The sequence below is a fragment of the Macaca thibetana genome, chromosome 19, assembly GCF_024542745.1.
Source record: "Macaca thibetana thibetana isolate TM-01 chromosome 19, ASM2454274v1, whole genome shotgun sequence".
Lineage (NCBI taxonomy): Eukaryota > Metazoa > Chordata > Mammalia > Primates > Cercopithecidae > Macaca > Macaca thibetana.
The window spans coordinates 24,749,769-24,766,946 of NC_065596.1; the positions used below are offsets into that span (position 1 = coordinate 24,749,769).

The window sequence follows — 17,178 nt, forward strand, 5'->3', positions numbered from 1 at the left end:
CCGTGAATGCGCGGGAAATTTGGCCCCCGCAGGCGTTTCGCGAGTATATTGAGGGGCGTGGGAATTGCGGCTCAGGCAGGAGGACCTATGAATTCTGGGAAGTGGAGTCCATTTGCTCTGTGGAGTCGTGGGAACTTTGGCTCAGGCAGGAGGATTCGGTGGATTCTGGGAAGTGTAGTCCAGACGCTCTGTGGCATAGCGGACACTTCCGGTCTCCTAGCAGGACTTTACTACTTAACAAGGTGGTTCGAGCCAACTCTGTGTCTTGCGGGTCTTTGCGAAAGTGAACCAGTTATTGGGGGGCGCCTAACGACCTGGGGGTCAACTAAGGGGGCAAGAAGCCCTGGCGAAGACCTGAGGTTTGGAGATGCGGGGGACGAAGGGGGCTTTCGTTGCGGTCGATGGAGCCTTCTGGCGTTGGGGGCTGTACGCAGGTCCACCGGAGGAGTCGTCGGGGGTTCGGTGGGCGGGGGAGAACCCTGTCTAGTCTTGTGTGCCTCTTTACAGGGTTTTCCAAGTCTTTGACCTCGCTCAGTCCGCCTCCACCTTAAGTGTGCAACCTCTTTCTCGCAATATAACGTAGGGTGTTAATCTCCCTGCACCTCCTATTGCCGTTTTTTAAGTGAGGATTTTAGGACCATCCTGATAGAATTGTTTTAGGAGTTGAAAGTTGTGGTATAAAACAAAGCCTTAACAGCCCCTGTCACTTGGTGTCCTGTTAGTTTCCCGCGAAGTGGTCAGGGCCCCGGGTGGGGTCAGAACTCCAGCTGCCCCGGCCCTTCTCTCTGATCCCTGTAGGACGCTGGATGGTCCCTGATGCCTCTGACCTCTTTTTAGGAAGGCGAGGGTTGCATCCACGTTTCACGAAGGGAGGGGAGCATTTAACTTGTATCCGGGACGGCGACGCAGTCAGGGTGTTTCACAGCTTTCTCCTTCCCCAGCCTGACCTTTCTAAAAGAACTGCAGGGAGGGATTTGGCTACTGAGGGCAAAGCTCTCTACACGAGTGGTCCTTGGCTTTTTTTCTTTTTAAAAAAGTGTTATTTATTTTGTTAGTTTGCTATTATTATTATTATTGTTGTTATTATTTGAGAACGAGGTTTGCTCTGTCGCCCAGGCTGGAGTGCAGCAGTGGCGCGATCTCGGCTCACTGCAACCTCCGCCTCCCGGGTTCAAGTGATTCTCCTGCCTCAGCCTCCCAAGTAGCTGGGATTACAGGCACGCGCCACCATGCCCGGCTAATTTTTATATTTTTAGTAGAGACGGGGTTTCGCCATATGGCCAGGCTGGTCTCAAACCCTTGGTCCCAAATGATCCGTCCGCCTCGGCCTCCCAAAGTGCTGGAATTACAGGTGTGAGCCACTGCGCCGAGCCGGTTTTTTTTTATTTTATAGAGATACTCACCTCAACCAAGAGTGTATAGGATGTATCCTTGGGCATGGGTGTTGATAATAATTAAGCCTTAATTGGTAACTTCATTCTAAGGGCTTTATGGCAATAAATACATTTACACCACACCGTGGCTCTGCGAAAAGTTATTGCTCTTCCCCCCCCCCGCCTTTCTTTTGGAGACGGAGTCTCACTCAGTCGCCCAGGCCAGAGTGCAGTGGCGGGATCTGAGCTCAGTGCAATCGCCGCCTCCTAGGTTCAAGCGATTCTCCTGCCTCAGCCTTCTGAGTCGCTGGGATTACAGGTGTGCACCACCATGCCCGGCTAATTGTTGTATTGTTAGTAGAGACTGGGTTTCACCATGTTGGTCAGGCTGGTCTCGAACTCCTGACCTCGTGATCCGCCTGCCTTGGCCTCCCATAATGCTGGGATTACAGGCGTGAGCCACCAAGCCGGGTCATTCTTTTCCATTTTAAATATGGGAGTGAGACACTGGGTGCATAGTTACCCAAGTAGTAAGAGGTGCAGCTGGAGTTGGAACCTAGGCAGTTTGGGTCAGAGAGCCTGAGTTGATCATCCCTTGGATACATTTTCATTGAGGTAGAGGAACTAGCTGGAATCAGATTGGGAAAAAAAGCTAGGACTTGACTGAAGGGACCTTGAGAGCAAGGCTCATGGACGTGGACTTCTGTAGGAACCTTTTAAAATTTGGTCAACATTTTGTTTCACTTTTTATAAGGATTTTGTATTGTGGAACCATATCATTGTGGAACAGTTTAAAGTTAGATAAACATGTGGAGAAAACATGTTTTAAATTACCCATGAATCCAAGATGTAAAGGTGGTAACTGTCTGATACAAGTTATAGAACTTTCAGTTCTCCCCCATTTCCTTTTAGTCTGTCTTTATGTCTATTTGTATAGTTATTTATAAGCATTTGAAAAATTGTTATAATATCTTACTGTGTTTTCCCATGTTTCTTTAACCATGGAAATTTTTAAACACTGCTAATGGAGAATGAACTAGCAAACTACCATATTATGTCATGCTTATCCTTATTATTCCCATTGTTACCGTTCTTATGACTATTTCCTGATAGTTTAAAACCTTTCATTTTTATATCATTTCAAAGCTATAGAAAAGTTGCAAAAATAGTTTAAGGAATTCTCATATAATCTTTACCCAAATTTGCCAATTGTTTACATTTTTTCCTGTTTTGCCATCATCACGATTCAGTTTAGACCATTTTCATCTCCCAACTGGGCTCTTTGTGCCCACTTAGAGTTAAAACTCATTTTCAGGCCGGGCATGGTGGCTCATGCCTGTAATCTCAGCACTTTGGGAGGCCGAGGTGGGAGGTATAGCTTGAGCTCAGGAGTTTGAGACCAGCTCAGGCAACATAGCAAGACCCCATCTCTTAAAAAATAAAAACTCATTCTCACCTCAAATCTGGAGCAACCACTAACTTATTTTCTCTCTATATAACTGTTATCTGTTCTAGATATTTCATATAAATGGGATCATATAATCCATGGGTTTTGTGATTTTCATTTAGCATGATGTTTCCAAGCTTTGTGCATGTTGTAGCTTGAGTCAGCACTTCATTCCTTTAAATTTCCAAATAAGATTCCATTGTATGGATATGCCACCATTTGCCTATCCATTTACCCAGAGGAAGGCATCTTGGTTGTGTGCAGTTTGGAATTATTATGAATAATGCTGCTGTGATCGTTCATGTGCTAATTCACAACACACATCTGTATTGTTGGGTGTCATCCGTGGCAACCCTTTCATGTGTCTTTTTCTGCAGACTGTGGCATGTTTCAGGCAGGATTCCTCCTTCCTTCAAACTGCATCACTCAGGAGTCTGCAAATTCCCCAAAGTAGGAGGAAAAATGACCACATTCAAGGTGAGCGGGGCGTGCCTCTCTTGCTGTTAAAATTCCATGTCACTACTCATATTGTCATGTGTTTTTCTCTGTCATGAGAAGACTCAAGGGGAAAACAGGCATTTGGGGACCTGTTGTGTGCCAGGTGCTTCCTTATCTCTTTTGTGTTGACTGCATTTGGTTTTTGGTTTTGTTTTGTTTTGTTTTTTACCATTATTTATTTTATGGAGTAGAAAATTAGTAGAAAATTAGTAGAAACAGTGCTCCCACTTCCTTACCTCCCCTCTCTCAAATTATCCATTTTTATCTTCTCTTGCTGTTTGTCATGTACATTCATAACTGTATTTGTATTGATGATATACATCTAACTAAACTGTGCTTTTTTTATATGTTATATAATCTTCTGTTTTTATGGTTACATCATATTCTTATTACACTGATGTATCTTTTTATTTATAACTACTTCACGCTCATAGACTTATTTTAAGCAACACTGCAGTGACAGCTTTCCTATCTATAACCTTTTCCCACAAAATTAATTTTGACAACCATATGCCATTTTAGCTCAATTTTGAAAGGGTACTTTTGATATGTACCACATTGGCTGTTGTGCAGATAGAATATTTTAACTGGGCACAGAACAACAGGATATAACTGCTGCTCCACACAAATATTGTCGGAGTTTTCACACTGGAAGAGCTAGATTCTGTGTTTTCCTTGTCTCAGTCATACTTTCCGTGTGCTTTATTTACTGGTCTCTTCTAATTCACTTATGTAGTAAGCAGTTTAACCAAAGTAGTGGAAAACCTTCATTTAAAATGTCCAGTGATACTAAGATTTGCCAGTCACTTGTGTTCTGTTACTACGTTTACTCCTCAGAGCAGCAGAATGAGGAGGTTCCTGGTCTCTTCTTCTTCTTAAACAGGTGAAATATGAGAAACCTGCTCAGGGGTACACAGGCAACCAAAGGTCAGGAGTGTTAGCCATTTGGCTCAAGTGAAAAAGAGAGACAAGGAGAGAGACAGAATTCTCCATTGAGCAACCTGTGCCCTGTGGTGTGGGTGTCAGGAGTGCCCTGTTGAGTGATGGTGTCCCTAGTGGTGCTGCTCCTCCCTGTCCCTACTTGGTGTGACTTCTTGTCACATGTCACTCTGACATGGCATCTACTCCAAGCACTGAAGTACACTGATTACCATAGTTGTTATAGAAAATCTTTAAATCCCTTATGGCAAAAGATGCCTCACACAATGTTACCAGAAGAAATAATGACCTGGGGCAGAAATGTTTGCCACATGGATACCTAAAGAAAATAAAATTCAAAATCAAAACCTTGAGCACAGAGTAAAGGAAAAACTCCAAACAGATAGGAACAAAGGACACTAAAAGGCCAGTGTAAAAGGAAAACTAGCGATGTCCAATAACGTTCAAAAGTGATGGTGTTCATTTATAATAAAATAAGTGAGAATAATAGAACGAATTGTTCCCCCAATCAGATTACCAAGACTGTGGGAATATTTATAACCTGCTCTTGGCCATGATAAAGAGAAGCAAAGTACTTGTATTCTGTTCAAAGATTATGGAGGTAGGTAAAAAACTAGGAAGAAAGCATGCAGTTATATGATCACTGTTCTAAATGTGCTTATTTTTTGATGTTTTAATTTTCATTTGAAATTATTATTTTAAACAATAAGAGAGGAGAGTAAGATGTTCTTACATCTTACTACATCATTACTTAATGATCTCTTCACAGGATTGATAATGGAAAATATGTAAAATTAAATATTCTTTACTGTGGCTAAAAGTAGGTCATCAGTTCTCTGGAATACTATGCAGCCATGAAATAGATAATGCTAGTAACAACAGTAAAAATGATTCCAGCTAATGTTCATTAAACACTTAGTCAGTGGCACAGATGTTTCCAAATGCTATGTATTTCCTTGTTTAATCCTTTAAAATACTGTGCCAAATAAGGACTATTATTTAGAGAGGAAACTAATTCCTGTAGGCAAACATGTCTAAGGCCACACAGATAGGAAGGGACAGACCCTTAGGATGTGCAATGATGCATTCTGGCTTCTGATCAGGACACTGAGGGCTGCGATTAACACTTGTGGTTTGTACCTTGAGAGTAGAAGACACACTACATAACTGTCGCACACAGCTGTCCACACAAGTACTGTGGAGTAGGTTCACTGTGCACTGATTATCAACTTGTGTGAGTCCTGTGAAACAGAACACGATCTCATTCAACAGATTACGTGAAGCAGATTTGTTACCTACAGATTGGCAGCAAGGGAGCACAGAAGTGTAGGACATACTGTGAGGTGGCCATCCAAGGCTGAAGAAAACTTCCTGGGGTGGGTAGAATCTTGACCCCATTTCCACCAGAGCAGAGGTACCCCAGAAGGCAGCCCACCCCAGGTTATATACCTCAGGGGCAACACGACTTACTGGGCACTTTCTCTCTAACTCAAGACGTTATCTTCCATAGGAAGGACAGGAACATTACATTACTAGCATGTTCTATGTTTATTCTTCAGAACTATAAGCAAGAAAGAATGATTCAAGGCCGCTCTGAAAATTACCCACAGTTACCTAAAACCTGGTAGTTTAGCAAATACTAAAGAAAAGCGATAGCAACCAGGGTTTGAATATAAGAGAGGACAATAGGCCTTACCCAACAAGGTTGGAACTGAATTGTCTAATGTTGCTGGGGCAGTTGGCAAGATTTGTTGAACCTATATATGGGAAGCCCAGAATGCAGCATGTAGAGTCCTACAGGGTTACATACAAGTAGACTCGATGAGTGCACAGAGTAAATGTACAGGACTTCATCACTGCACTTCTGGTGGAGTTCAGGTAAATCAGTGTATGTCATTGTCAGGATATAGGCAGAATGAGTGGGAAATCTCTAAGTTCACCTACTTCTCTCAGTATTGAGAACAACTTTCCACTCATCCCCTTCCCTTGCTCAATGCCGCTTCTCCCGCAGTAGTCCTTGGTCATAAGATTGAGGTTATGTATCTTGATGTTGTAGGAGGCAGTGACCTTCAAGGATGTGGCTGTGTTCTTCACTGAGGAGGAGCTGGGGCTACTGGACCCTGCCCAGAGGAAGCTGTACCGAGACGTGATGCTGGAGAACTTCAGGAACCTGCTCTCAGCGGGTGAGCACGGGCATCTTTTGTAACAGAACATCAGGCCCAAGGAGTGGCTTTGTACCGTAGAGTGTTCAAGTTTGAGTGTGCATTGGGAATCTAAATTTCCAGTAAATTTTGCCTAAATATTACTCCAGAATGTGTTGGGATTCAGCACGTGACCTTACCTATTCACAGGGCATCAACCATTCCACCAAGATACTTTCCACTTCCTAAGGGAAGAAAAGTTTTGGATGATGGAGACAGTAACCCAAAGAGAAGGGAATTCAGGTAAGAACTAAGCATCTGTGCGTCCTTGTACATGACTCTCCTACCTGTTGTGCTTCTGTCCGTGCCCATTTGCATTGCTCTAATGTAAATGACCACGTCTCCTTCAGGATTATTACAACTGCCTTCCAGTTGGTGGCCCTGTTCCCACCCTTCCCACCCTAATATCTATTCTCATGGCAGCCAAAGCGATCCTTAGGAAATGGAAGTCAGATTGTCATTCCTTTCCTCAAAAGCTTTTATAACTTCTTATTTTTATTAATGTTACAACCTCTTTAAGTGCATCTTAGAGACCTATGTGGTCTGCTCTTCATCCCATTCTGCCTGTCTGACTACATATGTCCTTTCCCTCTTTCTCCATCATTTCCAGCCACATTTCTTCCCTGCTGTTTCTGTCCTGCCAAGGACACTGTATTGCCTGTTGTGGTAACCAATGGCCACAAACTTAGTGGACTAAACAAAAATATTTATTATCTCTCTGTTCTTTAGGCCTGAAGTCTGATACATTTCACTGGGCAAACATCAAAGCATCCCTAGGGCTTTGTTCCTGCCTGGATGTTCTTGCAGGGAAAGCTTCACTTTGGTTTACCAGCGTCTAGGCACTGTCCACACTCCCTAGCTCTTGTTTCATGTCTCCATCTTCAAAGGCAGCTACTTTGCATCTCTGACCATTTTTCCATAATCCCATTCCCTCTGCCACTCTTCCTAAGCCTCTGCCCTCTACCTTTCAGGTCCCTTGTGATTGTATTAGTCACTCCTGCATAATCCAGGATGATCTTCCTGCCTTCTGCTTAGGTGACTGATGACCTTTATGGCCTCTGCCATTTTAATCCCTCTTGCTGTGTAACATAATAGGAAGGCTGACTGTATGTTGCTCAACAGATTTTTTGGCCTGCTGATTGCTGCTTATCCAATTCTGACTTTCTTAGGTTCCCTTGACATGATTGGTTTTAGGTGTGTACAACTGACCCACGTCCCATGGAAACTTCTAAGCATTGTTTTTATGACCACACTGAGTAAGATGCCTTCCTTGAGACTTACACTGGAACTTTCCATAGGGAGAATATTTATATCTGGGAAGAAATTCTTTTTGAATGAGGGTTTCCAGCTACATTTCGTTCGAAAGATTTACCCATCTGCAGTCCATTTGCCTTTTCCAAAGTCTATATGCACTTCACTGGCCCCAGATTTCTCCTTCTTACTAGAAGGGGGAAGAATGAGGATGAGGGGACACAAGTCACGTAGCTGAACATTTACTTTATTTCTGGCCCTCTTTCTTCATAAATATGTATATTTCTGCATCTTTGTGTCATACAAATTTTGTCAAAAACATTAAAGGATAGATTTTACACAATTTTTTCTTGATTTTTATAGATTTAGTGCTGTATTTTGAACTGGTGAACTTTATGACCTGGTAGGAATTGGGAAACTGCCTTCTCAAACTAGAAACATCCTGAAGATTCTTTCTCCCTAAAGACCTCTTATTTATTTAATTTATTTTTGAGATGGAGTTTCGCTCTTGTCGCCCAGCCTGGAGTGCAATGGCGCGATCTTGGCTCACAGCGACCTCCGCCTCCTGGGTTCAAGTGATTCTCCTGCCTCAGCCTCCCAAGTAGCTGGGATTATAGGTGCCCACCACCACACCTGGCTAATTTTTGTATTTTTAGTAGAGGTGGGGTTTTACCACGTTGGCCAGGCTGGTCTCAAACTCCTGACCTCAGGTGATCCGCCCGCCTCGGCCTCCCAAAGTGCTGGGATTACAGGCGTGAGCCACCATGCCCAGCCAAGACCTCTTATTTATAAGTGACAGTGTACTAAATATATCCGTGTACTACTGTATACCAATAGGTACACGCTTACCTATTAATCCTTTCCAAGATTCAACCTTTGCAACTTGACTTTCCCTTGGAAGAATTTACTTAATTCAGGACTTGGTATTAATTAGCCTGACAAATTTTTGAATGTTTTTGTGAGTATGAGCCATAGTAAGAAGCACATGTTTCAATATAACCCGGACAAACATTTTTCATGCCTGTAGATGTGTACAAGTGACTCTAGGAGGCATTTCATGGAATGATCACTTTCCTGCTTGTCATGATGCTGTGATAATTTACATTCCAGTTCTTTTTTGTAAATGTTTATTGCAGAGTTTAACTGTATTTCATAGCTCACTAATGTGTAGTCTTCAATGTAAAAAGTTATAAAGTCCTATTTATCTGCATCATAGGCTTTCTTTTCATTCCATGTGATTCTTCACATTTTTGATTGTCTGATCAGGAACATCTCCTTTGTGGACCCCTGGAAGGACAGCCTTTCAGATTCCCCTCAGAACTGCAGTTGTCTGTTCCTGTACTCTTTGAGATAACCAAGTTACTGTCCATATCAATACAGAAAAGTAAGATTAAGCATTTTACATATGCTGTGCAAAATTCTTGTGCAGGGATACTATTTTGAATGTGTACATAGAAACACTACAAGGTGTTTGATGTTTAACATTGTGAAGAGTTCAACCAACTACAAAATTTACTGAGACGTTTTACAGAGAACTGCTCTAACTTCACACCAACTGCAAATTCGGGAGGTTTTCAAAACTACCTTCACATTCAGTAATTTTCTAAACTCTCAGAACTCACTGAATACTTTTATTCTCACTGACTGATTTTTACAGGGAAAAGATGTATATTATACTTAGAGAAAAACCAAATAAGACAGGGTCCAGATGAGAAGAACCAAATGTGGACCTTCTATTGTATTCTCTTGGCAGAGTAGGATGTATTACATTCCCAGTATGAAGGTATGACTTAGACTCAAAGTACTGTCAGTCACAGAAACTCACCTGAGTGCTGGGATCCAGAGTAATTATTGGGTCTCCATTACGGAGCCATTATTGGTTGATTGATTCCTAGGTGGTTAATCAGTCTCCTGGTCTGCTAACTCTCTGTGACCTAAAGCTCCACCTTAAATCACATTGCTGTTATTTCTGACATGGAGAGGAGCATCTCCCACCCCCAAGCCCCCAAAGGATTTGCCAGCTATAACCGTAAATTATATTGTTTCACTATGCAGAGTGATCCATTGTTTGCCCTCAAGCCAACCAAGACACTCTCCTGAGGTATGACACTTCAGGATCCTAGAGATTACCTCTCAGATGCTGAGGACGAAGTCCCAACTTCTTTTTGGTTAGGTTAACTTTTTTTTTTTTTTTTTTTTTCTTTTTTGGGCAGAGTCTCACTCTGTCTCCCAGGTTGGAGTGCAGTGGCACGATCTCAATCTCAGCTCACTACAACCTCTGCCTTCCAGGTTTAAGCAATTCTCCTGCCTCAGCCTCCTGAGTAGCTGGGACTACAGTCATGTGCCACCACGCCTGGCTAATTTTTGTATTTTTAGCAGAGACAGGGTTTCAAGGCCAGGCTGGTCTCGAACTCCTGACCTCAAGTGATCTGCCCACTTCAGCCTCCCAAAGTGCTGGGATTACAGGTGTGAGCCACTGCACCCAGCATTTTTTTTATTTTTATTTATTTATTTTTTTTTGAGACAGGGTCTTGTTCTGTCACCCAGGGCTCACTGCAACTTCCACCTCCCAGGCTCAAGCAATCTTTCCACCTCGGCCTCCCAAGTAGCTGGGACTACAGAGTATGCCACCACTCCTGGCTCATTTTTGTAGTTTTAGTAGAGACAGGGTTTCACTATATTGCCCAGGCTGGTCTCAAACTCCTGGACTCAAATGATCAATCCCAAAGTGCTGGGATGATAGGTTTGAGCCACCGCACCTGACCTAGGTTAACTTCTTTATAAGGATATACAGCATAAACACAAATATACAAAGTATTGATTATGTTATTGCTTTTCCTTAAAGTTCCTTTTTATTCATATTTCATTATGTACATAAATTTTTATTTTCATAATTTATCACGCAAGACTAGACTAGGAAATTCATTAGAAATAGTAACAAGTTAAATGTATATCATATTTTAAAATTAAGTCTATTGTTTCTATCAAGGATTTTACATGTGAGACATGATGTGGTTCTGAATTGGCCTCACGCAAACCAGAAATCAGGGTGTACTTGGAAAACACAAACTGAATGTTCTCTATATTCATTGAAGTTTAATGTCATGTCCTAAGTGTGAAACCTTGAGAGCACTGAATAAAGGCTTTACCTGTACACATCTCTTAAATCTGTGTCTTCATAGGAAGCAAGATCCAAACTGAGTTGGAGTCTGTTCCAGAAGCAGGAACACAGGAAGAGTGGTCCTGCCAGCAAATCTGGGAACAAATTGCAAAAGATTTAACCAGGTCTCAGGACTCTATCATAAATAATTCTCAGTTCTTTGAAAATGGTGATGTCCCCTCCCAGGTTGAAGCGGGACTGCCCACAATTCACATAGGACAGAAACCTTCCCAGGGTGGGAAGTGTAAACAGTCCTTCAGTGATGTTTCCATCTTTGATCTTCCTCAGCAGTTATACTCAGGAGAGAAGTCTCATACATGTGATGAGTGTGGAAAAAGCATCTGTTACATCTCAGCTCTTCATGTTCATCAGAGGGTCCACATGGGAGACAAACTCTTTACGTGCGATGTGTGTGGCAAGGAATTTAGTCAAAGCTCACATCTGCAGACTCATCAGAGAGTCCACACTGGAGAGAAACCATTCAAATGTGAGCAGTGTGGGAAAGGTTTCAGTCGTAGATCAGCACTGAATGTTCATCATAAATTACACACAGGAGAGAAACCTTACATTTGTGAGGCATGTGGGAAGGCCTTCATTCATGATTCCCAGCTTAAGGAACATAAGAGAATCCATACTGGGGAGAAGCCATTCAAATGTGACATATGTGGTAAGAGCTTCCATTTTAGGTCAAGACTTAAGAGCCATTTCATGGTTCACACAGGAGAAAAACCATTTAGGTGTGATACATGTGATAAGAGCTTTCATCAGAGATCAGCACTTAATAGGCATTGCATGGTCCACACAGGAGAGAAACCGTACAGATGTGAGCAGTGTGGAAAAGGCTTCATTGGTAGGCTAGATTTTTATAAGCATCAGGTGGTCCACACAGGAGAGAAACCATATAATTGTAAAGAATGTGGGAAGAGCTTCAGATGGTCCTCATGCCTTTTGAACCATCAGCGAGTCCACAGTGGAGAAAAAAGCTTCAAATGTGAAGAATGTGGGAAGGGATTTTATACAAATTCACAACTGTCTTCCCATCAGAGATCCCACAATGGTGAAAAGCCATATAAATGTGAGGAATGTGGGAAGGGCTACGTTACTAAGTTTAATCTTGACTTGCACCAGAGGGTCCACACGGGAGAGAGACCTTATAATTGTAAGGAATGTGGGAAGAGCTTTAGCCGGGCCTCAAGTATTTTGAATCATAAGAGACTCCACTGCCAGAAAAAACCATTCAAATGTGAGGACTGTGGAAAGAGGCTTGTACACAGGACATACCGTAAAGACCAACTGAGAGACTACAGTGGGGAAAACCCATCCAAATGTGAGGATTGTGGGAAACGCTACAAGAGGCGCTTGAATCTAGATATACTTTTATCGTTATTTCTAAATGACACATAATTATTCATATTTATGGGGTACAATGTGGTTTTAATGTGTGCATATAATTTATAGTGATCAAATCAGTGTAATTGGTGTATCTATCACCTCAAATATTTACCATTTCTTTGTGCTGGAAAATTCAAAATCCATTTAAGAGGAGTTAGTAGACAGCAAGGGAAGGGTCCCTGGAGAGCCCCCACCGCATGGGTCAGTGCCTCATCCCCACATAACATAAAAAGCAGCCTGGGGAAGAAAATCAAGCTACAGGCACGGATAAGGGAACTAGCACAGGGGATTGTGCCTGGAGACATGCCCGTGGCTGCACAGATAGAAGAACCTCCAGCTCACTCAGGTAAAAACTCGCACAAACCTCCGGCTCACTCAGTTAAGGGAACAAGACCTGACACAGAAATGCCTTTGTCCTTTGTATAATCAGCAGGCTCCCAGGAAAAAGTTTCTTCTTTTATGGGCATGAACATAGTGGGTTTCAGTAGGTTCAGATTGGCACTTTCCTTTGTGGAAAAGGAAAAGCCCAGGCTCTATAAATCATCGCTTCAGCTCCTGATTGGTCCCAGGCCAAGCTGAATAGCTGTTATGAATAATCACTTCAGCTCCTGATTGGTCCCCGGTCAAGCTGAATAGCCCTTATGAATCATCACTTCAGTTCCTGATTGGTCCCAGGCCAAGGTCCCAGACCAAGCTGAATCACACTTTCTCCAGGACAGCCGGCAGGCTAAGCGCATTCCTTCCCCTTCCCAGTCCATAAAAACCCCAGATCCCAGCCTCGTAGTGGGCAACTTATTTGGGTCCCCATCTCCACTGTGGAGAGCTTTTTTTCTTTCACTTTTTAAACTTTCACTCCAATTTCACCCTTGTGTCCGTGCTTCTTAATCATCTTGGACATGAGATTAAGAGCTCCGAGTGATACATCACAAGAGAGACTGCTACAGTGTGGTGCATTTGTGAGACTACAACACATTATTAGCAATTTGTAAATAATTGTTGATGATAGTCACCTTTAGTGCTGCAGAACAGTATAAATTCTTCCTCTCTACCTCTTTTGTATCTGTTAGCCAGCCTTTGGCCATCTCACCTACCTCCTACACTTCCTTGCCTCTACACCCACTCTTCTACTCTCTACTACGAACTCAGCTTTTTTTAACTTCCATATGAGGGAGGTCAATATTTCTCTTTCTTTGCTTGGCTTATATGACTTAATGATGTCCTTGAAAACTCATCCATGTTGCCACAAATGATAAAATTTTGTTTCCTTGTTATGTCTAAAGAGGATTCCATTGTGTATATATGCCACCTTTTCTTCATTCATGTATTGATAGACACTTAGGTGGATTCCATATCCTGGCTTTTGTGAGTAGTGCTACAATGAACCTGGGAGTGCAGATATCTCCTCGACATACTGATTTCCTTTCATTTGGATATACCAATAGTGGAATTGCTGGATCACTTGAATTTTATTAGGCTTCAGAAGCTCCACATGGGAGAGAAACTATAGAAGTGTGGGGAGGGTGGTATGTGCTTCATTCAGGCCTCAAGTCTTCAACTTCAGAGTGTCCACATTGGCGAGAAGCCTCAGTAATGTATGTAATAAAGTTTTTACTCAGTTTTCATGACTACAATCTCACCTAAGCATTCACAAAGGGGAGAAACATTAAAATATAAGGCACATAGAAAGCAGTTCCCTTTGAGTTCGTATCTTGTAATTTATCACAGAATCCATGCTGATGATACATTTCATCCTGTAGGAGAAAAAACATTTGTTTAAGTTAAAACCTTTTTCAGCCATAGCTCAGCATACCCCAGTGGTCCTAGGACTGTCATAGTGGAGAACCCTTGTTAAGTTGTGCAGTAGGGCTTCAAAAAAAAGTTTGACAGTTACAGTTATTCAGGAGACAGGCCTTAGAATAAGAGTTCATTCATGCATTTACAAAACTGTAATCATGAACATATCAAAGTTGATTACCACTAGAATGTCAGCAACATGTGTTTTCTGCTTTATCTTCACAACTTTTAACACTGATTATAATTTTGTGTTCACTGTGTGTTAAAAGAATCAAAAGGAGCAAACATGATGTTTTTAAATTGTATCTAAGAGAGGAAATCTACAAATAATTCAGGGACACCTGAGTTGAAATGCAGAGTACACTAAATACTGCATTCACAGCATTATTTTGATAGTATCTGTTCCCACTTGGTTCCTGTCTTCCCCTCCTCCTCTATTCAGAAGTTGCATTCTTAGTATTTGTGGCTTTCTGTAGTGTTCCATTGGTTGAATACAATATAAATTCAACAATAATTTGTATTTTTTCTCACAGGCTGAAAACATTGTAATAAATTCAATAAAACATCTTAATAATTTCAAAAGTCTAATACTATAAAAAAGTCTTTTCCAATTATAATCTAGATCGCAAAAACTGAAATTCAATCACATCATGAAAAGTGGAAAATTCACAAGTATGTGGAAACTAAACAACATACTCTTTTTTTTTTCATACTTTAAGTTCTAGGGTACGTGTGAACAACGTGCAGATTTGTTGCATATGTATACGTGTGCCATGTTGGTGTGCTGTACCCATTAACTCATCATTTACATTACATATATCTCCTAATGCTATCCCTCCCCTCTCCCCACATCCTACAACAGGCTCCGGTGTGTGATGTTCCCCACCCTGTGTCCAAGTGTTCTCATTGTTGAGTTCCCACCTATGAGTGAGAACATGCAGTGTTTGGTTTTCTGTCTTTGCGATAGTTTGCTCGGAATGATGGTTTCCAGCTTCATCCATGTCCCTACAAAGGACATGAACTCATTCTTTTTTATGGCTGCATAGTATTCCATGTTGTATATGTGCCACATTTTCTTAATCTAGTCTATCATTGATGGACATTTGGGTTGGTTCCAAGTCTTTACTATTGTGAATAGTGCCTCAATAAACATACGTGTGCATGCAACACACTCTTAAATAATATGTCAGAGTAAATCAGGAGTGAAATTAAGAAATACCTGGAGACAACTGAAAATGAAAACAATGGCCAAAACTTTTGGAATGAGGCAAAAGCAGTAGAAGGAGGGAAATTTATACCTGCAAATGCTTATATTAAAAAAGAAGAAAGATCTGACATCCACAGCCTAATTTTATTTTCATGAACTAGAAAAAGAGAATCTTACAGAAAGTGATTAGGAGGGAAATAATAAAAATTAAAGTATTAATAAATAAAATAGAGAAGAACAATACAAAGAAAACCAAACCAAGAGTTGGTTATTCTGAAAGACTTACAAAATTGTGAAAACTTTAGCAGGACTGACTAAAAAATAAAGACTTAAGTAACTAAAATCAGAAACAAAAGTGGGGACATTATTACCAGTTTTTACAGAGGTGAGCCACAGCACCCAGCTGGATGTTTGTATATAGTGTAAGGAAGGGGACCAGTTTCAATCTTTTGCATATGGCTAGCCAGTTATCCCAGCAGCACTTATTGAATAGGGAGTCCTTTCCCTGTTGCTTTTGTTATTGTCATCAGTGACATGGTTTGGATGTGTCCCCACCCAAATCTCAGCTTGAATCGCATCTCCCAGAATTCCTATGTGTTGTGGGAGGAACCCCACAGAAAGTCAGAATTATTAATTAAAAGGGAAACAGAACTAAGAATTCTAAAATTTCACAGCCTATCTACTTTGGAAAAAAAATTAGAAAGCCTGTTCTGGATAAAACAAGGATAGAGATAAGCAATCGATTTATGAGATTAGTTTGGATTGGTCATGTCAACTGAAGGCAGGACCTACTGTCCAAAACACTGGAAGAATGACCCCAAAGGCATCTCAGAGATCATAGAGGCTGCTCCTCCCATCACAGACCCAGAGTGCAAGGACCTGGGGAGCAGAAGGGACCTTTGATACCAAGTGCCCCTACCCTCTTAGGCTCAGTTCCCTGCATGCTATGATAGAGTGTGTCAATACATTTTATCTTTCGGGAAGGCAAACTAGATCAAGGATACAGCTATAACTGGCTTATGAATAGTGATCAGTCAGTTTTCAGAGAGTGGATGTTTGGTATCATAAAGTTGGCACAGTCACCTTATTTTTGTGTCTAAACAAAATTATGAAAAGTTTTTAGTTTAGAAAAATAGATTAAAAAAAGTAGACTCAATTTTTTTAAAAGAAGAATATTGGTTTATAGGCCAATGTATGTTTATAGGGAGAAAAAAATCAGGTTACCTTCAAAAGAACAGGTTTTTAGATGAATTGTTTCCTAATTTAGCTTTATACTATTATCTTTGTAACCAATGCCAGTTTTTAAATTGCGAACTATAATAAAGAAATTATGTTTCAGCAAGAAATAGGAAGAAACTTAAGAAAAAAATTTTTTTCATTATTGAGGTATCTGTTGCCTACGCTGGAGTGCAGTGGTGGCCTCATAGCTCACTGCAGCCTCACTCAAACTCCTGGGCTTCAGCGATCCTCCCACCTCAGCCTCCTGAGTACTTGGGACTTGTAGTCCCAAGATCAGGCCACCCGGCCTAGCCACTTAAAAAAAAAATTACAGAGATGAAGTCTCCCTGTATTGCCCTGGGGGGTCTCCAGTTCCTGGGCTCAAGGGAACGTCCTGCCCGGGCCTCCCAAAGGGCTGGCATTACAGGTTTGAGTCACTGCACTCGGCCAGGAAGAAACTCTTAATAAAACATGCTCCCTCACCTATAGAATCTTCCCGTTTTACTGCATTTACAATCTCAATGTAAGATTGATACTAATGCCTAGCACTTCATCAGTCATTATTGCTCTGAGGTACTGAGCAATTCACTACATTCGCTGAAATTTGATGTTTCTGCACCTAAGGAGAAATACGAATACCATGAAAAGTTTATGGGAAGATAGCTATTCCATGACGACACCGCTTCTCCGCTGGCAGT

The 17,178-nt window shown here is 41.5% G+C and overlaps 1 protein-coding gene across 1 annotated transcript; it reads left to right on the forward strand.

Annotated features, from left to right (window-relative positions):
- On the forward strand, positions 1-13,124 carry ZNF155 (zinc finger protein 155). Its single transcript, XM_050772014.1, has 5 exons — positions 1-359; positions 3,198-3,297; positions 6,314-6,440; positions 6,609-6,701; positions 10,892-13,124. Exons 1-5 carry the CDS (start codon positions 7-9, stop codon positions 12,271-12,273), a joined length of 2,055 nt encoding a protein of 684 aa, XP_050627971.1. The 5' UTR covers positions 1-6; the 3' UTR covers positions 12,274-13,124.
- Positions 13,125-17,178: the final 4,054 nt, after the last annotated feature.